The sequence below is a fragment of the Humulus lupulus genome, chromosome X, assembly GCF_963169125.1.
Source record: "Humulus lupulus chromosome X, drHumLupu1.1, whole genome shotgun sequence".
NCBI classification, from domain to species: Eukaryota; Viridiplantae; Streptophyta; class Magnoliopsida; order Rosales; family Cannabaceae; genus Humulus; species Humulus lupulus.
The window spans coordinates 92,123,735-92,148,723 of NC_084802.1; the positions used below are offsets into that span (position 1 = coordinate 92,123,735).

Below are 24,989 nucleotides of genomic sequence, written 5' to 3' on the forward strand. Positions count from 1 at the left end.
GGCTCACGGGTGCTACGTGGTGCAGGTAAAGGCAAAGGCAAGTTGGACCAATCCTGAGATGGAGAGCTGCGGGGTTGAATGTACATAGTCAGCTGTTCGATCACCATGGCCGAGGAGTGGGTCAGGACAGAGATTGCCTAATTGTCTGTTTTGCCGTAATATGGGTAGTACTGTGTATAACTCTTGAATCTTTTGTAAATGGTTTTAATCTTAGTATTTTTGGGATCCCGTGTAAACAGGAAATGTTATTTATAAGAGAAGTGACTTTTAAGACCAAAATCTTTTAACCCTAGTTCCAGTATAGTTTCAGTAACACGGTTGTTAACTAAATGACTTGATTAGAAAGTCTTGCACTTTTATAAACACACAGTGTAACGGTCTTGGATATCCAGGGCGTTACAACTTGGTATCAGAGCATCCTAGGTTTATGGGTCCTGAAGACTGGCTGGATATGTACATTCACCGCGAGAGACAAGCTCAACTCAGGGTTTGGTAATTGTGTATACATGATTATGCGTTTAAATGATTTGAATGAGATATGACTGTTGATATCTGTTTGATTAATAGGGAGCATGAGATACTTATAGGGCCTGGCCCTTGACTATTGCATGATGCTATTGAGGCGTGCTTATTAGTACTGCTATGCATGTGAATGAATATCTGGATAAATTGTTATAAACTGATTGCTTGTGAAAGATTGGAGTTCCAGTGATGGATCATGAAAGGACTATTACCCTATCATCATAGTCTGATTGCCGAGTCGTTGATTGCAGATTGACTTGGACAACTATGCGTCCAAGAAAATCTAAGCGACTAGCCGGCAGATCTGGGGCTAGAGATGATGAACAGGGCTAGACCCCTCCGCCAGTCCCTGAGAACTGGCAGTAGTCAATGGCAGACATGCAGGCTTGGCTTCAGAGTCAAGATGAACAGATCCAAATTCTGCGCCAGCAGGCTCCGTCTGGGAGTGTTGCCCCTATTGTGCCACTTACAGTGGTACCTGTAGTGTAGCCAGCTCAGGTTAGGTGTAATGCCCTGGTTACCCCAGAACAGTTACGGTGAACCAGAAATTTGACCCGCTGCCAGTGTCCTTTGGTTAAAAACGTGCTCTAAGTGTGATTAACAGGTTAAGGTAGAAAACTAATAAAAAGGAATGGATATCTTTCATTACAAACTGCTCTGCAGAGCTAATCAAAACATTTACAAGTTGTTCTCAGTACAAAATGGTCATTACTATTTTAAATTTACAATCCCGCCGACCTAAGCAGCAAAAATAGGGTAAACTCCCTAGTTCCTCTGAGAACGCCTTGGCCGTGGTGGTCAAGCAGCCGCATATGTACACATCACCACCTAAGCTCTCCACTCAAGGCTGGGTGAGCTTTTCTTTCCCTTTACCTGCACCACATAGCACCCATGAGCCAAGGCCCAGCAAGAAAACACAATAAATCATGATATAATATCAACAATGATCGTAATAATCATTCAGGACCATCAGTCCAAACAAATAGGTGACAGTTGCAAAAGTCACAAAAGCGGGTACAGCCCCCTATAGCCATATGACGATAGGGTCACTCGGGCTTAACTGATAAGTGAACCTTTCAAAAGTTTGAATAGGTAGGTGTATGGTGAATAGTCACCAACATAACCTTCCTCGTGACCTTAGAGTCATAACCCTAGAACAGCGTTCCCTAGCCATGTGACAAACAGTCACCGGGGCCATATGCCCTGGCTCTGAGTAACTAGTCTTAGACCAGCCAAGCGCTTATAAGTTCATCGACCTTAGGGTCGGTCCAGCGTTAATGCCTTAGAGCCATTCAACGCTGATATCGATTAGAACTAATCTTCATTCGGCCCTGCGTTCAGGACGCTCATGTCGTTTCTGACTCTTAGGTCAGTATCCCTGACTAGTCAGTGCTGTATACAAGTAAACAACATTCACTAGCATTTAATATGCAATCCATGTCCACATTTACCAATCAACATGCCTTAATAACCATCACGCATGTCATATATACACAGAGTGCAGTTTTCTTACCTCAGGTTCGAGCGAGAAATATAATAAGGACGACCCCTGAGAAGGATCGATCTTTTAGTCCCTTAGCGGTTACCTAATCACAACCAATTATAACCTCCATTAATGAGAATCCACAATATTAGGGTCTTAACCTAAGCTCCACTCTCGGGACCTCGAAACATGCCCACACGGTGAGTAGATTCGATCCCAGGCCTTAAGGATTGAAACCCCAAGTCAAAAACCCTTAAAAACACTCAAAACAGGACTTTGAAGGAACAGGGTAGCGCTACAGCGCTCAACCCCTAGCGCCCCAGCGCTATACTCAGAACCCCCAACATGCCCATCTGCCTCCTGAGGAGCGCTGTAGCGCCCTAGGGTGGGTGTTATAGCGCTACCTCCAGACCAAAACTCCCCTCAACCGACCTTCTTCATCTCCTTCGATTCTAACCTGATTCCCAAGCTTCCAAATCCCATTCTTGATACCAAATGAACCCAAAAGCCATCCTAACACATCCCAAACACCACAAGCATGGGAACCCTAGCCAAAACACCCAACAAAACCAAGTATTCACCCTAGAAATCTCAGCTGCAAAACAAAGCTAAAACAGGGCAAACCAGAGAATTCTATGGTTAGAAACTTACCCAAAGCTCAGCTTATGATGCTCTTCAATGGTGGAACACACTCCCAAACTCCCAAGGCTTTCTTCCCAAGCTTGAATCCTCAAGAATGATTCAAAAATCACGGAGAAAGGTGAAGAAAAAAAGGTACGGGAGAAACTCTTAAACATGCTCTGTTTTTGCTCTCTTCTTCAGCCACCAATGGTTTCATCTATCCTGGGGGTGAAATGACTATTTTACCCCTAGGTCAATTTAAGATTTCTAAAGGCTCCCAAGGGCTAAATTGGTACTTTCCTCCTATCTCGTTAATCATAATTAACGCTCTCCAATTCCCGCTATTCTCAATAATCTCTAACACCAATAATTCATATCCCGTTACCCTCTAATACCCAGTAACGCTTAAATCATTAAAACCACCCCGAGACTCAACCTGAGCCCCGCACTTAAACCTGTTGTGACTAAACCGCTAACCAATATTCAAGATCGTCTCATGCCGAATAGCTCGAACAAACCCACATTATAATGTGGTCTCAACATATATCACCGACATGCATACAAATATACAATTATACCCTCAACGGGCCAAATTACCGTCACACCCCTGTAATTAAAATGTGGACCCACATGCATGCATTTAACATCATATTATAATATAATTCGCATATACATGCATAATATCATTTAATGGCTTAATTAAACAAGTATGGCCCTCCTAGCCTACTAATCCCGCCATTAAACCACATCAGAGAATTCATGGCATTACATTGGGAATAAGTGGGAACCGTTGTATGAGCGGTTCAGCAAGTAGCAGCCCCCGATCTTTGAGGGCGGACCAGATCCACTGAAGGCTGAGCAGTGGATGACTATGATTACTACCATTCTGGATTTCATGAGGGTGGAAGGACATGACAGAGTGGCCTGTGCCCCTTATATGCTGAGGGAGGATGCCCGAATCTGGTGGGAGGTGGCATCACAGACCAGAGATGTTACTGCATTGACTTGGGAAGGATTCAAGGATCTATTCATTCAGAAGTATTATAATGTTGCCATCAGGGCAGCGAAAGTAAATGAGTTCGTGGGGCTGGTTCAGGGCAGTATGACAGTTACAAAATATGCCTTGAAGTTTGACAGACTTACGAAGTTTGCACCAGATCTTGTGCCTACTGCTGCAGCTAGGCAGGACAGATTTATCAGAGGGCTGAATGCTATGATAGCCCGAGATGTGAGAATTACCACAGTTCTTGGAGGGACAACTTATGCCCAGGCTTTGGAGAAGGCTCTTACTGCTGAGGAAGCGGAGAATAAGATATGGAGAGAGAGTGCAGTAAGGAGGGAGGGCCGCAGGGCAGTGCCTCCATATTCTAGCTCTGGTAGGGGCGGAGGCCCCAGTGATTTGAAGAGGAAGACTCCTGATGCCTCGATCGCTCCTGGTTCTGATAGGAGAGGTCGGGGTACTCAGGGAGGCCGTCAGGGAGGCGGTGATACATGGGGGACTTATCCAGAGTGCACAAGGTGCAAGAGACGCCATCCGGGCGAGTGTCGGGCTAAGGCCTGTTATGTGTGTGGGGTGGTGGGACACCTCAGGAAAGATTTCCCGACAGTGAAGAAGGGAGATGCAGGGAAGGTGGACAGCTTGACTCCAGCTCGAGTGTTCACCCTGATGCAGGCAGAGGCCGAGGCTAGTCCCTCGGTGGTGACAGGTCAGTTTTCTAGTGCTGGCACTCCTTTTACTGTATTGATTGACTCTGGTGCTATGCATTCGTTTGTATCTAATAAGGTGATTGATAGATTGTGTAGACCTAGTGAGTATAGTGCTTCAGGGTTTGGGACTATTTTGCCTATAGGAGAACTGGTAGTATCTAGGAGGTGGATTAGAGCACTGCCAGTGATAGTTGATGGTAGGGAGTTGTCAGTAGATTTGATTGAGTTGAGTATGGAGGATTTTGATATGATTCTAGGTATGAATTGGTTGGTTAGGTATGGAGCTACCATTGACTGCAGGAAGAAGATGGCAACCTTCGAGCCAGAGGGCGAGGATCCCTTTGTCTTTGTAGGTGTGGTGCATGGACCCTGTGTACCCAGGATATCGGCGTTGAGAGCCAGAGACTTGTTATAGGTTGGATGTATAGGCTTTCTGGCTAGAGTGGTGGATACCACCAGAGTTTCACCAGTAGGGCCAGAGGAGACCAGATTGGTTTGTGAGTTCTTGGATGTGTTCCCGGAGGACTTGCCAGGGTTGCCGCCGCATAGAGAGGTTCAATTTGTCATTGAGTTGGCACTGGAGACAGAGCCAGTGTCGAGGGCACCATATAGGATGGCACCGGCGGAATTGAAAGAATTGAAGATACAGCTGCAAGAGCTTCTGGATTTGGGGTTCATCAGGCCTAGCTACTCGCCATGGGGTGCTCCAGTTCTATTTGTAAAGAAGAAGGACGGGACCTTGAGAATGTGTATAGACTACAGGGAATTGAACAAGTTGACTATCAAGAATAAGTATCCCCTACCGAGGATTGACGACTTGTTCAACTAGCTGCAGGGAAAGACGGTGTTCTCAAAGATTGATCTTCGATCTGGTTATCACCAGCTGAGGATCAAGGATGAGGATATACCTAAGACGGCCTTCAGAATGCGGTATGGGCACTATGAGTTTCTGGTCATGTCATTTGGTTTGACTAATGCCCCAGCAGCCTTTATGGACCTAATGAATAGGGTGTTCAAGGACTTTCTAGATCAATTTGTTATTGTCTTCATCGACGACATCTTCGACAGGTTCTTCAGAGGTTGAGGGAGCATCAGTTGTACGCCAAGTTTAAGAAATGTGAATTTTGGTTACCAGAAGTGACATTCCTTGGACATATCGTGGGTGCAGATGGGATTAAGGTGGATCCATCTAAGGTGGAGGCAGTCAGGGATTGGCCGAGGCCAAAGAACGCCTCGGAGGTGCGGAGTTTTCTTGGTTTGGCGGGTTACTACAGACGATTTGTAGAGGGTTTCTTGGAGATAGCAGCACCGATGACAGAATTGACACGGAAGAATTTGAAGTTTATCTAGTCAGACAAGTGTGAAGACAGTTTTCAAGAGTTGAAGCGACGGCTTACAGTGCCAGTGTTGAGTCTTCCTTCGGGGGAAGGGAAGTTTGTTGTTTAGTGCGATGCATCAAGGTTGGGTTTTGGCTGTGTGTTGATGCAGAATGAGAAGGTTATAGCTTATGCATCACGACAGCTGAAGGAGTATGAGCAGTGGTATCCTACCCATGATTTGGAGCTAGCAGCGGTGGTATTCGCACTGAAGATTTGGCGACATATCTGTATGGAGAGAAGTGTGAGGTATACACTGACCATAAAAGTCTTAAGTATTTCTTTACACAGAAGGACATGAACATGAGACAGAGGCGTTGGCTGGAGTTGGTAAAGGATTATGACTGTGATATTCTTTACCATCTGGGGAAAGCCAATGTGGTGGCGGATGCATTGAACCGCAGAGGTCCAGGTCAGTTATATAGTTCTATTCAGATCTTAAGGAAGTTAGCGAATGAGATGGGCAGAGTGGGGATAGATTTGGTGGTAGGCCGGTTGGCCAATATTACTCTGTAGTCGACTCTGCTAGAGCGGGTCAGAGAGGGACAGTTGGTAGATGCTCAGTTACAGAGGGTTAGAGAGGATATCTTAGCGGGAGTAGCTAAGGACTATTCTATATCTGAGGTTGGTTTACTTCGGTATCAGGGGCGAATATGTGTTCCAGCTGATGAAGAAATCAGACGAGAGATACTGGATGAGTCTCATACTACGCCGTACTCACTTCATCCGAGTACCACGAAGATGTACCAAGATTTACGGGCGTTGTATTGGTGGCCCGGGATGAAGAAGGATGTGGTGGAGTATGTTGCCAGATGCTTAACCTGTCAGCAGGTGAAAGCTGAGCATTAGCGACCAACAGGGTTGCTTCAGCCTTTGGGTATTCCTGAGTGGAAATGGGAGGACATTACTATGGATTTTGTGGGAGGTTTACCCAGGACAGCGGGGCTTCATGACTCGGTGTGGGTGATAGTGGATAGATACACCAAGTCAGCCCATTTTCTACCAGTGAGATCGACATATACTGTGGATCAGTATGCGGAGTTGTATGTGAGGGAAATCGTACGTCTCCATGGGGTTCCTAAGTCTATAGTGTCAGACCGGGATCCTATCTTCACTTCCAAGTTTTAGGGTGGTCTACAGAAGGCTTTGGGGACTCAGTTGAAGTTCAGTACAACCTTTCATCCTCAGACTGACGAACAGTTTGAGATGACGATTCAGGTGTTGAAGGATATGCTCAGAGCATGTGTGATTGATTTTGAGGGTTCATGGAGTAAGTATCTTTCGTTGATTGAATTTTCGTATAACAACAGTTACCAGGCAACAATTGGAGTGGCTCCCTATGAGATGTTGTATTGGAGGAAGTGCAGATCACCCATTCATTGGGATGAAATGGGTGAGAGGAAGTATTTGGGGCCGGATATGGTTCAGAGAACAAGTGAAGCTATAGAGAAGATCTGGGCTAGAATGCTTGCTTCTCAGAGTAGACAGAAAAGCTACGCTGATCCTAAGCGTAGGGACGTGGAGTTCTAGGTTGGGGACCACGTGTTCCTTCGAGTTTCACCATTGCGAGGGGTGAGGAGGTTTGGAAAGAAGGGCAAGCTAAGCCCTAGATTCATTGGACCATTTGAGATCCTGGAAAGGATTGGTCAGGTGGCTTACAGGTTAGCCTTGCCACCATCGTTGTCTGGAGTTCATAACGTATTCCATGTTTCTATGCTCCGGAAGTACGTCTCAGATGTGACTCATGTGTTGAGATATAAGGATTTGGAGTTACAGACAGATTTGGCTTGTGAAGAGCAACCGGTTCAGATCTTGGATCGGAAAGATAAAGTATTGCGGAATAAGACGATTCCTCTTGTTAAAGTGTTGTGGAGGAATAGTAATGTCGAGGAGACGACCTCCGAGTTATTCAGGTAAATTTCGAGGACGAAATTCTCATTAGGAGGGGATAGTTGTAACGACCCAAATTTACTAATAAGGCTTAAGGGCCTTGATTAGTGTGACGGGAGGGCATAATTGGAATATATGTGATTTAATGATTTAAAGCATGTTATATGACTATTTGAATATTTGAGATGCATGACTATGTATATTAGTATGCATGTAGGCCCTGACTAGGTTAGAAGGACATAATCGTAATTTTTGGCCCGTTGCGGGCATAACTGTATATATATATGTGATAATTGAGACCACATTATTATGTGGATATATCTGTGATCTGTGATTCGAGACGATCCTAGTGAGCAGATTAGCAAAAAAGTCATGGCGGGGATTTATACCCGGCTCGGGGTGAGCCTGGGGGTATAAATGGGAATTTAGAGAATATATCGAGGTTAATTTTGATAATGAGGAATATAATTGGTGATTAATTAGGTATTGGGAAGTGAGCGGAAAATGTTAGAGACACTTGAGGAATTAGCGGGAATTGGGTAAAATGACTAAAATGCCCCTAAGTGGATTAAAGGATTTAAATTAAAAGGGAGGGCATTATGGTCATTTGGCTTGCAAGAGATAAGTATGCTGAGGATTTATACTTAGTGGGAATTGTAGAAAAAGGTAGAAGGCTAAGGAAAAGAAAGAAAAAGAAAGGGAGGAAAACAAAGTTGTTTTTCTAAGGGTCAGTTGGTGATCTCCTTCACCATTTCTTAGTGTTTTCTTGGAGCAAAATACAGAGGAGAGCTAGGTCAAGCTGAGCCATAAGGTTTCTGAGTTAGGCTTGAAGATTTGGCAAGGGTTTAGCAAGGATAAGCCATTTGGTTGAGGTAAGACTTTGAAGTCTCTTCAGTTCTGGTTTTGATTTCTAACTAAGGTATCTAAGTTGAATTGATGGGGAATTCTAGGGAAGTTGGAGCCAAGGATTGAGGAAGAGCAAGCTAAGGAGGTCTAGAGGCAACTTAAGGTTGAATTTCCATCAAAGGTATAAATTTTGAACTTTAAACTTTGAAGTTTTGGCTGTGTTCTGCTGAGTTTTGAAGTCTATAAGTGACTATGGTGAATTTTGGGATTAGAGGTGCATGTGATTAGATTTTATGTGGTTATGATGTTTGGGATGAGTTAGACATGTTAGTGAGCTTGATTTTGAGTTTGGTGAAGGTTTGGAGAAGTTTTGGTTAAGTTTGGCTCGGGGAAATCGCAGGAAGGGAAAATGTGGTGTTGGTTGTCTGTGACTAGCGCTACAGCGCTAGCCTTTGGGCGCTGTAGCGCTAGGCCATGCTTTCTGGGGGAATTTTGGTTCTGCTTGTATTGCCCTCCTTAGAGCGTTGTAGCGCTGCCCTATTTCCAGAAAGGGGTTTTAGGGTTATTTTCAAGGGTTTTTGACCAAGGGTTCGGGGTTCGATTCCACCCCCCTGCTTGGTGGAATTAGGACTTCTCGGGGGCTCGGGATCCCGAGGCTAGGTTCTGGATTTGAGGTTTGGTGATGACTTTGATCTATGGTTGTGATTAGGTGAGCGCTAAGGCTCGGGAGGGATCGTGCTCAAGGAATCAAGTGAACAAAGCTAGCGAATCTAAAGGTAAGAAAACTGCACCCGGTTATATGTTTTTGATGGGACTAAGTGCTCCCGATATCTGTATAATGTCAATGATGGTATTATGCCATGGGACATGTGATAGCGGCCTAAGGGTACCGTACATAATATTTGCACACAGGGCGCGGCTTGGCCACTGGTAGCCGAGGACAACTTATTATTCACTGAGCTCGGTTTAAGCAGGCCGGAGTCAGTGGGATAATAGAGGGTGCGGCCTGAGGGCGCTAACCCTAGTTATCATTTGTAAATTGATATATGATATGGGTTGATATGTTTAGCATGTTGAATGCTTGATTATTCTGAATGTTTATACGGTTGAGAATATGATATGCAAAATGAGATATTGAATTGTCTGTTGATTGCTTATGCTCTGTTGTTGTGTTTTCTTGTTGGGTCTTGGCTCACGGGTGCTACGTTGTGCAGGTAAAGGGAAAGGCAAGTTGGACCAATCCTGAGATGGAGATCTGCGGGGTTGAATGTACATAGTCAGCTGTTCGGTCACCATGGCCGAGGAGTGGGTCAAGACAGAGATTGCCTAATTGTCTGTTTTTCCTTAATATGGGTAGTACTGTGTATAACTCTTGAATCTTTTGTAAATGGTTTTAATCTTAGTATTTTTGGGATCCCATGTATACAGGAAATGTTATTTATAAGAGATATGACTTTTAAGACCAAAATCTTTTAGCCCTAGTTCCAGTATAGTTTCAGTAACACGATTTTTAACTAAATGACTTGATTAGCAAGTCTAGCACTTTTATAAACACACAGTGTAACGGTCTTGGCTATCCAGGGCGTTACAGCGTCTCATTAGAGTATGAGTCGTATGTTGGGGGAAATAGTGATATTACGGGTTTAGCGGAATTAATTGGGATTATAAGTGTAATGTTAGACAGAAGTGTAAATGATGATTTTTCCCTTGAGGGGCGTTGAGAGGAAAGAGTTGCCTTGAGGGCATTATGGTCATTTGGACCATGGGCTGCCTTAAGTTGGCTGAAACTTATCAGCTTAGTTTAAACAAATAAAAACATAACTCTCTCTCTCTCTCTATCTCTCTCATTTTCTCTCACTAGGTGATTGAATTTCTTTGAAGAACTCTTATATAAGGCATGTTGGCCTTGTGATTTAGAACTGTTAAAGGTTCTAACAGCTGGGAGTCGAACTCCATTAGAGGTAATCCAATAATTGAGTTTTAGTTCTTGGGTTTTATAGTTTTTTTTAAGCTTTACTTAATCTTAGTTGTATGGAGTTTTGATAGAGTTCAAGAGTTGTTTACTATATTTTTGAGCTGCTATGACCATTATTATGGTCGAAACTGGTGAAAATCATGTTTTGGGGTGATTTTTTGGAAGTTGGCAATTCTTAAAATCGTTGGTTTCTAGGTTCGCAGGTCGCGCTGCGGCGCTGTTCTTGGAGCATTGCGGCCCTTATGAACTCAGAGGGTCAAGGAGGTGCCTCGAACTTCCTTGGCGCCACGACGCTAGGTGGGTTGCGCCGCAGCGCGTGCCCTGTGGTTTTGGGCTCAGAGCCCTCTGACTTGTGGTGTTTCTGCCCTTAGTGGGGGGTGTTGTGACTCTAGTTGGGGAAAAAAATAATAAGTAGGTTTCAGGAGTTGGGAACCCAAACCTAAGGGCTCGGGAATGGTTCTACTACTTGGGTTAGTAGAATTCAGAATCCCAGAGGCTAGGACTCTGTTCGAAGGCTTTTATTAGTTCGTTTCCTGATAGTTATTCATTGTTATGGTTGTGACTAGAGCGAACCGTTAGGCTCGGGAGGAATGTCCCATACTCGAAGGTCGTTCGACACTATTTACTCAGAACATGAGGTAAGAAAACTACTCCCGGTCTGTTTTAGGGCTTGGCCCGGCTATTGAACATGGTTATAACCATGCTGAGATTGTTTTATTAAACATGTTGATTGCACTGTGCTTACCTGTGTTAAGTAATGATTACTTATCTGTATGCTTGATTGGGAAAGCTCGACTTATAAGTCAAGGGTTATCTGTTATATCTGACTGAAAGGCTCGGCTTATAAGTCAAGGGTAATCGATTATATTTGACTGAAAATCTTGGCTTATAAGTCGAGGATTTATACATGGTATCTGATTGAAAGCTCGGCTTATAAGTCAAGGAACTGTCTATGGTATCTAATTAAAAGCTCTGTTTATTAGTTGAGGATATATCTGGTTAAAAGAATCGGCTTATAAGTCGAGGATTCGCAAGGCTTGACTTATAAGTCGATGGTTTAATGGCTCGTCTTATGAGTTGATGGCGACAATAGTGTGCTGAACGCCGACCGATGTGGTTAAGCTAACCTGAAAGTGCGATATACGCTTGAACGACCCTATGGCCACCTGAAATAATAAGTGTCAAGTATGCTTGGCCAGCCCTAAGGCTGGTTATACAAGGAATTGGGTAATGGGCCTTGGCGTGGCCTTATAGTCACTTATCTGGATTGATGCATGAACGAGTAGGGTTATTACTTCTAGGCATGCTAATTATGATTATTAAGGTGATGATGAAACAATATGTAACTAGATAGTGTTTATTTTGTATGTTGATTTCCCCTTTTGTGCACTAAAGTTTATGGATTTTCTTCTTCAAATATTTTCTTTCATCTTAAATATCATGTAGTTTTGATTGTTAGCTCATATTTACACTTTGTTCTTCATTAGTGCAAAAACATAATATTCTTTGTGTAAGATGTGTCATTAAATTGTACACATCCAATGCTTAGAACAAAAATATTATGTTTTGCCTTATAAATAATGTTCATTAATTTATTTGTTATTTTATTAGATTGATTTACACTAAATGCTTTGAAATTATAATTTTTATTAGTGAAGATAGATCTTATATTTTTATAAAAAATTGTGCTTAAATAGAATATCTAATTTGAATAAGTGATGGTTTGATTAATTTCTACTATTACTAAAACTTGGGAATCAATGCACTTTTAAATATTATTGAACTTATATTTTGTGGATTTTATTATCTTAATAATCTTTCTTTTACCATCTTGATTTCTACTATTAATTTATTTTTATATATTGTCTTTAATATCTTAATTATTATCTTTTATTTTATTTTTATTGTTACAAATTTTCATCAATATTTGGAGCTAGGTTAGAATTTATTAATTTTGGTTTAAAATAGTTTTCTTTTCGATTTTAGACAACTCATTTGGGTTCGACATCCTTGCTTATACGATCACTATTCTATATGAACGATTCGTGCACTTGTGATTTATAAATATTTAAAATATACCCGTTTTGGGTCCATCAAGTTTTTGGCGCCGTTGCTGGGGAGTTGCAAGAAAAGAAACAAAATTTATCTCAAGGTTAGTAAATTCTTCTACTAGTTATTTTAATTTTTGCACTTAAAAAAACTATAAAAAATATATATTTATATTTATATAAAAACTAAAAAAATATATAAAAAGAAAATTTGGGACGGTTCTACCACCCATAAAAAAAAACTTACTTATATATTTATATTTATTAGTTGATGACACTTGGGCCTCCTATCTATCTTTTTAATTTTTATAGTTGACGGCACTTGTGCCTCCTTTCTATCTTTTGAATTTTTATAGTCGATGGCACTTGTGCCTCCTAATTTTGTTGTAATTTTTATTCCTTGTATTTCTTCGTTAGTTGACGACACTTGTGCCTCCTAACCTTCATTGTAATTTTCTTTATTTATCTAGTTGTTATTTTTATTTATCTGTTGCAAGTTACTAGTTGATGGCAATTTTGCCTCCTAGTCTTTTATCTTATGTTTTAGTTGATGGCACTTGTGCCTCCTAATTTTTACCTTATTTTTGTTATGGTTGATGGCATGCTATGCCTCCCTACTCTTGCCTAATTTTTGATAATCTTACTTAATTTTACCTTATTTTTCTGTCTTTTATCATATTATCGTGTAATTGTTTAATATCTTAACATTGTTTTTGTTCTCTTAATTTTATTTTCTTGTTCTTTTTACCTTAATTGTCATTTTTAAAAAAACACAAATATCATTTAGTTTTTACCATATGAATCATTTTAATTATAGTTGGAATTCTGAGTATAACTATTATGAGCACTCAGATTTAAATTATGGAGAAACTAATGATATGTATGATATGCATGAATCTTTTGATACCCATTTTACCCCCACCTATAATCCAACTTTTTCATGGAGCCATACCCAATCTCCAATGCATCAAGAGCATGAATTCAACATGTCTAATCTAAGTCATGCCCAATCCAACCTATCATATCCCATTGAACAAGAAACGAGCCCATCTTTAGAGGATACCCTACAACAGTTCATGCAATCAACCTACCAAATCTTACTAGCCCAATCTCAGTCAATCTAAAAAATTGAGACAATAGGACAACTAGAAACTGTTATAGAGTCGGAAAAACAAGTTTACTCCAACCAACCCATTACCAATCCAAATAGACAAATTGAAAATGAAAAGAGAATGAAGTTGTCAAAGAACCTTTGAATAGCATCCAAGTATTACTTGAAACTAAGGAGTTAGATTAACTGATTGAAATGGATCATGAGGAAAAAGAAAATGATATTGTTGTATCTCATGAGCCCATAGTTGAAGAAATATGCATATTCACTCAAATTGAAAGGGAGGTTAAAAAAGATTTGTAATTTTCATACTTTATTGAAAATCCACCAAAATTGCATATTTCTAATTTTCTTGTAGGTGTGATGTTATTAATTATTATTTATGGCATTTGCATCAAAGTCATAACTCACCCTACTAATGAAATTCTACACCATCGATTGGGTGTAGGTTAAAAGAAAAAAAATTATAGTCGAGCTAAAGACTATAAACTAAAGCGTTTTGTGAGAGGCAACCCATACTTTAATGTTTCATTTTATATTTCTCTTTTGTTGTGTGTTTTTGTTTCATGTTTTTCAAATTCCAAAAAGCTTGAAGGAAACTTCTTGCCCAAAAAGAAAAGATGAGAAGAAAACAAAAGAGTCAAATCAAGGAAGCATTCATCAAAGGGAGTAGTTCTTAAATTTTTTCATTTTATTAAACATTGAGGACAATGTTTTATTTAAGTTTGGGGGCAATGTGTATGTATTTTTCTTTGTGTTTATGCATGTTTTTCATTTGTTGTAAAATTCAAAAAAAAAATCTTTATTTGTTTTTCTTTTTGTTTTTATGTGATTTTCATTTGATATATTTTTTTTCCTTGTTTTGTGTGAAAAAAAAAATTATTGGTGATCTTCATTTTCTAATAATTGAAATTGTTCTTAGTTCATAGAAAAGTATAAATAAATCTTAAGCTTTGTTTTTAATTTTTAAGTTAGTTTTGTTTAAATACATATTTTTCATAATAGGTCACTTTTCTATTCTATTCGAATTTGTGATATTTGGAAGTTTATTTAAACATTAAATTCTTTAAATCTCTAAAAAAAATTGAAAATTCCTAGAATTTGCTTGATTATCTCTTGAGATTTAATTTATTTTTGTTTGCATAAGCTTGTCTAATGTTCAATTGATGATTTGATGATAGTTTTTGTGTTTGCATGTTAAATATCTATTTTGAAAACAATTGTAACTTTTTAATTAATTACATAAGCTTTACTTTTATTTGTGATTTTCTTTGAACTATTTACATTATGTAATTTTTTGACAAAAACATTGACATCACCAATTAAAAAAAATTGTGTGTGTTTTTAATTTTTCTTTTGCTCGAGGACTAGCAAAATATTAAGTTTGAGGGTGTGATAACTCTACAAAATAGAGTTATTTTACCACTTTTTATGTGCTAATTGTTGCTTAATTCTTGAGTTTTTAAGTAATTGATTAAGTTTTTAAGTAATTTTGTATTTATTAGTCTTATTGTTATTTTCTAGATTTGTATATGTTTTTATAGATATTTTATTGTTTTATGTTATAATTTAATTATTTAAAATTAGTATTGTTAGTTTGAATGCTAAAAATATGATTTTATTGAAATTAAATTTTAATTAATATTTTTATGGAAGTTATATGGTATATTTTATTAATGAAAATATTTAGTTTATAATTTATTTTGTAGGAAAATTATTGCATTTGTGGCTCTTGAAAAGCAAGGAAATCAAAAGAAAGAAGTGGCATTTTTTAAGAAAGAAAAGAGAAAAAGAGGAAATTGAAGCTCACTTCCCAGCCCAACGCCTGGCCCACTCGGCCCACCTGCCTGCCCAGCCTGTGCTCCAGCTCTGTCCAGCCTAGCAGCCACTTGAAACCGTGTCTCCCAGCTGCTCCCTGACACTCCAGCTAAAGTCCTTGCACCACACGAAGAACAGCCATCTCCTTCAGCAGCCTCCAGCTGCCCCATTTCGGCCCAGCACTCCCAGGCCCGCCTGCCTCCTCAGGCCCAACGCCACCACCTGATGAATGCATCAGCTGAAGCTCCCCAAGGCCCAAATGCCCAGCCGAACCCACCCTGCCAGCAACCACCCCATGTATGCCTCCAATTCTTGAGCCCACAAATTGTCACTTTGTCCCATTGTCTTCAAAATGCCAATTTTTACCCAATGTTTACACACATTTTACCTAAAAATCATCATTACACCCTAAAATTTACCCCTATTTGCCATATTATAATAAATTCAATTAATTTAATCAATTTAATTAATTTAAATTGATTATTTTAATACCCTTTTTTTGGCTATAAATAAGGGAGTTTGGTGCTTAATTTGGAGAGAGGTTACCATACAACAAGTTCTACACTTTCAAAACCTCTCAATTCTCTACATCTTTTTCTTCTTTTTTGTCATTTTTCCTATGAGGTTTTAGAGGAAAAATTTTGGGGTTTCTCCTCCAAATTTTCCTATTTATGCTTGTAATTTTTAGTTTGTATTTACTATTTTAGTTATGAGTTCTTTTTAAGATTATTAAGGTGATGATGAAACAATTTATAACTAGATAGTGTTTATTTTGTATGTTGATTTCCCCTTTTGTGCACTAAAGTTTATAGATTTTCTTCTTCAAATATTTTCTTTCATCTTAAATATCATGTATTTTTTATTGTTAGCTCATATTTACACTTTGTTCTTCATTAGTGCAAAAACATAATATTCTTTGCGTAAGATGTGTCATTAAATTGTACACATCCAATGCTTAGAACAAAATTATTATGTTTTTCCTTATAAATAATGTTCATTGATTTATTTGTTATTTCATTAGATTGATTTACACTAAATGCTTTGAAATTATAATTTTTATTAGTGAAGATAGATCCTATATTTTTATAAAAACTTGTGCTTAAATAGAATATCTAATTTGAATAAGTGATGGTTTGATTAATTTCTACTATTACTAAAACTTGGGAATCAATGTACTTTTAAATATTATTGAACTTATATTTTGTAGATTTTATTATCTTAATAATCTTTCTTTTACCATCTTGATTTCTACTATTAATTTATTTTTATATATTGTCTTTATTATCTTTATTATTATCTTTTATTTTATTTTTATTGTTACAAATTTTCATCAATATTTGGAGCTTGGTTAGAATTTATTAATTTTGGTTTAAAATAGTTTTCTTTTCGATTTTAGACAACTCGTTTGGGTTCGACATCCTTGCTTACACGATCACTATTCTATATGAACGATTCATGCGCTTACGATTTATAAATATTTAAAACATACCTGTTTTGGGTCTATCAAGTTTTTGGTGCCGTTGCCTGGGAGTTGCAAGAAAAGAAACAAAATTTATCTCAAGGTTAGTAAATTCTTTTACTAGTTATTTTAATTTTTGCACTTAAAAAAAACTATAAATATATATATATTTATATTTATATAAAAACTAAAAAAAAAAAAGATAAAAAGAAAATTTGGGATAGTTCTACCACCAATAAAAAAACTTACTTATATATTTATATTTATTAGTTGACGGCACTTGAGCCTCCTATCTATCTTTTTAATTTTTATAGTTGACGGCACTTGTGCCTCCTTTCTATCTTTTTAATTTTTATAGTCGATGACACTTGTGCCTCCTAATTTTGTTATAATTTTTGTAATTTTTATTCCTTGTATTTCTTTGTTAGTTGACGGCACGTGTGCCTCCTAACCTTTGTTGTAATTTTCTTTATTTATCTTGTTATTTTTATTTATCTATTGCAAGTTACTAGTTGATGGAAATTTTTCCTCCTAGCTAGTTGATGGCAATGCGAGGGGGATCAAGGCGAACCTAGAAAAGATCAAGTCGCTATTAGAAATGCCTTCTCCAAGGTCATGAAAATATGTCTAGAGCTTAACTGGAAAGGTCACTGCCTTAAGCTGATTTGTATCAAAGTCCATAGACAAATGTCTCCCCTTCTACAACTTGCTTAGTGGAAACATACAGTTTAAATGGACAGAAGAATACAAACAGGCATTTCAGGATCTGAAAACTCGTCTAGCTGAGCCCCCCATGTTATCAAAACCAACGACTAGAGAAGGTCTATACTTATACCTAGTTGTAACAGAAAACGAGATCAGCATTGTGTTAGTTTGAGAGGAAGATTGAACACAGAAAATGGTGTATTATGTGAGCAAAATGCTTCTGGGAGCTGAATCCAAATATCCTCTAATCGAGAAACTTGCTTTTTTGTTTGAGCCTAGCCTTAAGAAAACTCAGGTCGTATTTCCAGTCCCATACTATACACGTCTTAACTGATCAACCTTTAAGGCAAGTCTTGCAAAAACCTAAGACATCGGGCGTTTGTTAAAGTGAGTCATCGAACTTAGTAAGTTCAAGATACTATACAAACCACAAACAATAATCAAATGCCAAGCATTCGTTGACTTTGTGGCTGAATGTACGGGGTTCCAAGACGAACGAAGGAGGGAACCTGGACAAGAGTTGTGGAAATGCTTCATTGACAGATCGTCAAATGAGAACGGGTCTAGAGCTAGAATAATTTTAATTTCACGCGAAGGACATCTCTTCCATACAGCTCTCAAATTTGGTTTCAACTCCTCCAACAATGAAGCAGAGTACGAGGCCTTATTGCCTGGAGTTCAGATAGCAAAGGAGCTGAAAGCGAGAGAAATTCAATGCTTTAGCGATTCTCAGCTCATGGTTAATCAAGTATTAGGGGAGTACCATGCTCAAGGAATCAAAATGGCAGCTTATCTAGCTAAAGTTAAATGTGAATTTTCTGAATTCGATTTCTACTCCATCGAGCAGGTCCCCCGCGAATAGAACACTAATGCTAACGCTCTAGCTGGCCTCATCACTACCAAGGAAGCAAACACATTAAATGTGGTCCCCGTAGAATTCTTGGAACAACCAAGTATCAGAGAAAAGTCAGTGGAAGTTGGAGTAATTTGCACAAAACCAACCTAGATGACTCCTATTGTCGAGTACCTTACAATCGGTAAGCTACCACAAGATCGGAAGAATGAAAGAAAATTATTGTATCATGTCCCACGGTATGTTATGGTCAAAGGAATTCTCCACAAGCGAGGCCATTCATTGCCCCTCCTACGATGTGTTCTGCCCAAGGAGGTACAAACCATACTTCGAGAAATACACGAAGGGTTTTGTGGAGACCATGCTAAGGGGCAAAACTTGGCTCTGAAGGTATTGGGGCAAGGCTCATTCTGGCCTACACTCAAGAAGGACTTGACCTCGTATGTCCTAAAGTGTGACAAGTGCCAGCGTTTTTCCCCCATTGCTCGAGCAGCACCCATGGAGTTGACCATGATTTTGTTGCCTTGGCCATTTTTTGTATGGGGGATCGACTTAATGGGCTCATTGCCAACTAGAAAGGGAGGAGTTCGCTATGCGGTTATTTCCATTGACTACTTTACTAAGTGGGTTGAGGTCGAACCCTTGGTGGCTACAACCTCAAAGAGAGTCCTAGATTTTTTCGTAAAAAATATCATATGTCGTTTTGGACTCCCAAAAGAGATTGTGTCTGATAACGGGACTCAATTTGACAGTGACCTATTCACAACCTTTTGCGAGAAATATGGCATAATGAAGAGTTTCTCCTCGGTAGCATACCCTCAAGCTAATGGGTAGGTCGAGGTAGTAAACAAAACCCTAAAGGTAAGCTTAAAGAAACGACTAAAAGATGCTAAAGGGATATGTCCAGAATAGCTCCCGCAAGTGCTTTGGGCCTACAGGACCTCACATCGGACATCTATTGGGCATACACCCTTCTCTCTGATCTTTGGAAGCAAAGCTATGCTCCCAGTAGAAGCTCCAGTGACATCACATAGGAAAAGAACCTACAACCAGGATCACAATCATGACCTACTTAATGCATCCCTGGATTTCATTGAAGAGCAGTGGGAGGAGTCTCAACTATAGCTCACCCATTACCAGCAAAGGGTTACTTGCTACTTTAATTCAAAAGTCAAAAGACGTAGACTCAAACTGGGTGATTTGGTGCTACAAAGGGTATTTTTGGCGAACAAAGATCCTAAAGATGGTGTATTGGGACCGAACTGGGAAGGACCCTACCAAATCATGGAAATCTTGCGTGAAGGAACCTTCAAACTAGCTCGATTGGGTGGAGAACTGATCCCATAGACCTGGAATGCTCTACATCTCAAAAAATACTATCAGTAATAAGACGACTTTGTTAGATTTTAATATCTTTAACATTTTTTCTTCCATGTAAGGCTTGTTTATAAAGGCCCTTTTATTTTAATAACACAGGATTGGTACGCAATTTAAACATGGAGCAAATATTCTATCTTATTCTTGTAATGTATCACGAGCTCACTTTGTAAAAATGATCCAGAATATTCATAAATTATAATCGCTTGGGGGCATGTAACCCTCGAAGCGTATTTGAAGTATTCAAAAAATTTAGATAAAATTTTTACAACTTAGGATTTGGTCAATCGATTATTCTACGGCTTTTGAAAGCTCGAGTTTTTTGAAGAAATTCCAAACACAAACTAAGTTAAGAAAAATCAAAGAAAAACAAAACCTAGAATTCAACTAGGTAATCCTACATATATAACCAAGTCTGAGGCCTGATTCTTAACAGGTGTAATGCTATTAGGTGAACAAAACTCGTAGATATAACCAGGTCAAAGGCCTGTGTAACATCCCAAATTTGCTAATCATGCTTAGTGCCTTGATTAGTGTGTTGGGAGAGCATAAATGGATATTATGTGCATTTTTATGATTATATGCATGATTATGTGAGTTGTATTATGATATGACTATTATAGCATGTTTAGTTGTATTAAGCATGCAAGTGGGCCCGTTTCTTATTAGAAGGGTATTTTTGTAATTTTGACTCGTTGAGGGTATATTTGTAAATATATGTAATTTTTGCAATTGAGACCACATTATTATATGGATATATTTGGGTTACTCTGCACGAGACGATCCTAGTGAGCAAGTCCTTGCTCGGGGTGAGCCTGGGGGTATTTTGGTTATTTAGTACATTACTGGGGTCTATCAGGTAATGGGAAATTATTTGGTGATTATTTGGTATATTTTGATTAGTTGGGTAATTGTGAGGTAATTTGAGGATTAATGAGAAATGGTGGCAAAAGACCATTATGCCCTTAAGGGCATTGAAGGACTTAGGTTTGACCAAAGGGTAGTTTGGTCTTTTCTAAGTTTTGGGGTGACTTAATTAAGTGGAAACTCTCAGAATTTGGTAGAAAGGACCAAAGGCAACACCATTACTTTCTCTCTCTCGTTTTTCCTTGAGCTCTTGCAAGACTTGGGTGAAGTTTTGAATTTTGAGGAGAATTAGCTTGGAAACCGGAGGCTTGAAGCTGAGAATTAAGTTAGGAGCAGCTTAGGGGTCGAATTACACAGCTGAGGTAAGAATTCTCCTCTGATTTCTGTGGATTTCTTTTGTTCTTCACGTGTTCTTGAGCTTTGAAGCTCAAGATTTATGTTTTGAGTTTTAGTGAGAGTTTGGGTGAGTTTTTGGTGTTAATGTGTTGCTTAAGTTGTATTATGTTGACTTTGGGGCTCATTTCTAGCTTAGGTTGGCACTTGGAGTGAGTTTTGATGAGTTGAGCTCAGAGAAAACTGTAACGCCCTGGATAACCAAGACCATTACACTATGTGTTTAAAATAGTGCTTAACCTGCTAAGCAAGTCGTTTGAACTTAAATGTGTAATTAAAGACTAAGCCGAGGTCAAGTAATAAAAGATTTGGTCAACAAAATAATTAAATTATTAAGTTTCCACGAGATCCCAAAAACCAATTTACAGACTTGTAAAAGATAAATAGATACAATTTAGCTGTCCTTAGCGGCAAAATAGGGTTTAACCCTAGTTCCTCCTAAGCTATCCCAACCATGGCGATCGAGCAGGCTGCGTATGTACACACCGCCCCCGAAGCTCTCAAACTCATGGCTAGCCCAGCTATCAACTCCCTTACCTAGACCACATAGCACCCGTGAGCCAAGGCCCAGCAAGAAAACTTAAAACAAAATGCATAACTAGGCAATAGTATAAAAACATTAATATAACTCACCAGAGTCAACTAACGTTAGAATATATACAACAATCTCAATAAAAGTACTCAGCTTAATCGAACGTATAAATCAATATCACCAATCAATTCAAATAGTTAAGTGTGAACCACGCTTCTGTCTATTGTAAAATGTCCAGGCCTGGCACCCTTAGGCTGAGTCCACTGGCTTTATGGTTAACCCTAGCACCCTTAGGTCAGACTGCATTCCGCATGCTTGTTATCGGCCCCCAGCACCCTTAGGCCAACCTATAAACAAATATAATCACAGATGCAAAATGCATAGCAAGTAATCAATGGTAGTGTATACAAGCATGCACAATAAGATATTCCCAGCTACAGATATATTCATGTTCATGATATATTCATACAAGGGGTTTAAGCCCCAACCCCAACTCGGGTGCAGTTTTCTTACCTCAGGTCCCGAGCAGCTATCACATGGCAGACCTGACCACGATCCCTAATCCTTGAGTCCTTGTGGTATAACCTAGTCACAATGCGATAATGGATAACCATAAGATTCACTACAAGAATAAATGCTTTTAATAACACCAAAAATGTGTTATCAAAACATACCATAACACTTTTTGATGTGTTAAGACCGACTATGTTATCGTAGGTCAGGGTACTTTACATAACACTTTATCATTGTTATACATATGTGTTATTATACTATCAACGATAACACACTTTCTGTGTTATTTTAATAAATAGATAAGTGTTTAATTATATTATTTATAGTCGATTATATAACACATTTCAATACTTATAAATTTGTGTTATACTACACTTTAGTATAACACATTATTTATGTTATATAATGAAATTTGCATAACAAAATTCTTTACATAAAAAGTGTTATTGTAATAGATATTATAACACAATTTTCGTATTATTTTAATATTTAGATAAGTTTAAATTCTTATTATATATTCATTTATATAACACTAATTTATTCTATTATATTTTAATTTTTTTTATATAACTAAAATTAGCTTTCTAATATATACTAGCATCATCAAATGAACTTGATTTTCAAATAACAAAAAGTAAAAACATTCAACATTGTATTAACAATCCACAAATTAGTTTAAAACATTCAACACTATCATTAACAACAAAATGTTCTTTAAGTATTCAAGTAGTCTTAAATATTCAATATATTGAAAAGTTACTACTTTTAGCACAAAATATTCTACAGCTGCCCAACACAAAGCCTTCAAAATTATACTTGTGGACTGATTCTATTTCTGTAAACTGTAGTAGCCGTCTCCAAGTTGTAAACGAATAGCAACCCAAGCTTGGTGATTACGTAGATCAAACTATACTTGTGTGATATCTGTAATATTGAGCATTAAAACAATTAATATTCATGGTGCTGAATACTGGGGCATTAAAACAATTAGTTTTTGCAAAAAGGGTGGTTTATGTAAAAAACAGAGGTTCTTTTTATGGTATAGAGTGGAGGAGGGAACATAAAGAATGGTTCAGAATTACATAGGAAACTCCCAAAGTTTAATCAAACAGTACCCAGACAATGAAATGGAAAAAAAGATAGAAAATGGGATGTGGGCAACAGTGAGACCAAAAATGGTATGTGGGTCTGCCCAACTTTCTTGTTCAATGTATTTCTACAAGAACCATCATTGGCCAAAACAGTGGTCTTCATGTTCTGGGAATTGCTCTCTAAGTGAGTGTCCACTTCTTTCTGTTTTTCTGAAGCTAAAACTAAGCTTTTTTTTTCCTTTCTTTTTTTTTTGTTATTGACATGTTGAAATCATCAAACACCTATGGTGTTTGAGAAGGTATTTGAGAAAAAGTCAAGAAGGAACTGAAAAGCAAGTAAAATTAAATAACTATCAATGAAATCACAATTAGGGGACCATTAGAAACATAACTACAACCTTTAAAAGCATCTCAAATATTATTCATTATATTTGTTTGTCTTTGCTTAATGAACAAGGTCCTATAAAGAAGTGGAAGGCAGACAGTGAATGTTACAAGTTTCATCACCTGCTCTTCCAATGGTGCATTGTCTGGCAAGGGAAACTGGATGGACATCTCACCAGCGTATTTTTCAAATAATTGTGGCTCAATATGTCTGCAAAAATAAGGAGAATCCTTATCCATGTCCTGGAAAGAGCTTAGCAATTCCATTATTCTGTGGGGTTTGAACATGAAGTATGGTAGTATTAGTATATAAAACATGTCTACTACTGATCTTACATAAGAATGGTAACTCTGAAAGCATCCAACCTGGAAGAATCAACCATCATATCATTGGTTATAATTTCAAACATATCCTGTAGAACTTTCACTACTTTACCGGCATGATCTCCATTTCCCTCACCCTTGAAACATTTAATACCATAGGTTAGTAAGGTTTGGACTCAGACTACGGACTCCTTACTCTAAAAAATCAAGGAGAAGCCAGAAATATGCAGGCTTACCAGAAGTTCAAGCAACTCAGCAAATTTATCTAGCAAATTTGGAAGCTCAATCATTCTAAAGTCCTCAAGAAAACTTGATCTTTTAAGGCTTTCTTCAACTTCATTTATTATTTCAGATAAGACCCTAGAATGCAACACAGGGATCATCATAGAAGCAGAAACATTAATTGAGAAGCCAGCATTGAATGTTCAATCAGGAAAAGAAAGATATCTACATGGTAAGAATTACATGATTTAAATATTCAAATATGTATGCATACAAAACAACATAAACTTTTGCAATAACTTGTCTACCTATTTTCCAAATCTCTCACAACGAGAAACTTAAGGATGTACTTCAGTGAATCAGACAAGCATCAAATGTTGATGGCAAGGTGTGGAATCTACTTCTCAACATTCCTAACGTTCGGATCTATAGCACACCAGAGTAAGAACATTGCCAATGTACTCTAATAGTGATAAATATATAGAAGAAATGGCTTACCTCACCAAGGTGATGCAAAATACCATAAAGTCCACCAAATATTGTACAGAAAACAGAAACCATATCTGTGTGTCCATGAAATATACATGTAAAGTATAAATATACATGTGTCAAGCATTTATGCTAGACAGGTTGATCTATAAACTAAGCTTCTAACTTCATCCCTAATTCTTTGTTCAAGATATTTTACAGTGTTCATCATTAATAAACTTAAACTAAGATGAGCTTCCATAAGATGAAACTACTGCAGATATTATAAGAAGAGAGTATGACAAACAACACTCACAACTTCTAGTAACTGTCCTATGTTCTGACAGCAGAATTGGATGGCATGATGGTGGCTATTCATATAAACCTACTAGTGATCCATTTTT

General features: G+C 38.2%; 1 protein-coding gene across 1 annotated transcript; it reads right to left on the reverse strand.

Annotated features, from left to right (window-relative positions):
- Window positions 1-23,598: 23,598 nt before the first annotated feature.
- LOC133806048 (putative callose synthase 8) lies at window positions 23,599-24,711 on the reverse strand. The gene is made up of 4 exons (XM_062244184.1): window positions 24,426-24,711; window positions 24,132-24,255; window positions 23,938-24,032; window positions 23,599-23,842 (listed from the first exon to the last, which is right to left on the reverse strand). The coding sequence occupies exons 2-4, from the start codon at window positions 24,183-24,185 to the stop codon at window positions 23,599-23,601; spliced, it is 393 nt and encodes a 130-aa protein (XP_062100168.1). The 5' UTR covers window positions 24,186-24,255; window positions 24,426-24,711.
- Between the last annotated feature and the right edge of the window lie 278 nt (window positions 24,712-24,989).

Bases quoted from the DNA above. Each gene is read 5' to 3' on its own strand.
- LOC133806048 (XM_062244184.1), bottom strand. From the start codon at position 24,185: ATGATTGAGCTTCCAAATTTGCTAGATAAATTTGCTGAGTTGCTTGAA. The intron at 24,033-24,131 runs GTAAGCCTGCAT...AAATGTTTCAAG, and splicing joins CTGAGTTGCTTGAACTTCTG to GGTGAGGGAAATGGAGATCA. The intron at 23,843-23,937 runs GTTGGATGCTTT...CAAACCCCACAG, and splicing joins ATGATGGTTGATTCTTCCAG to AATAATGGAATTGCTAAGCT.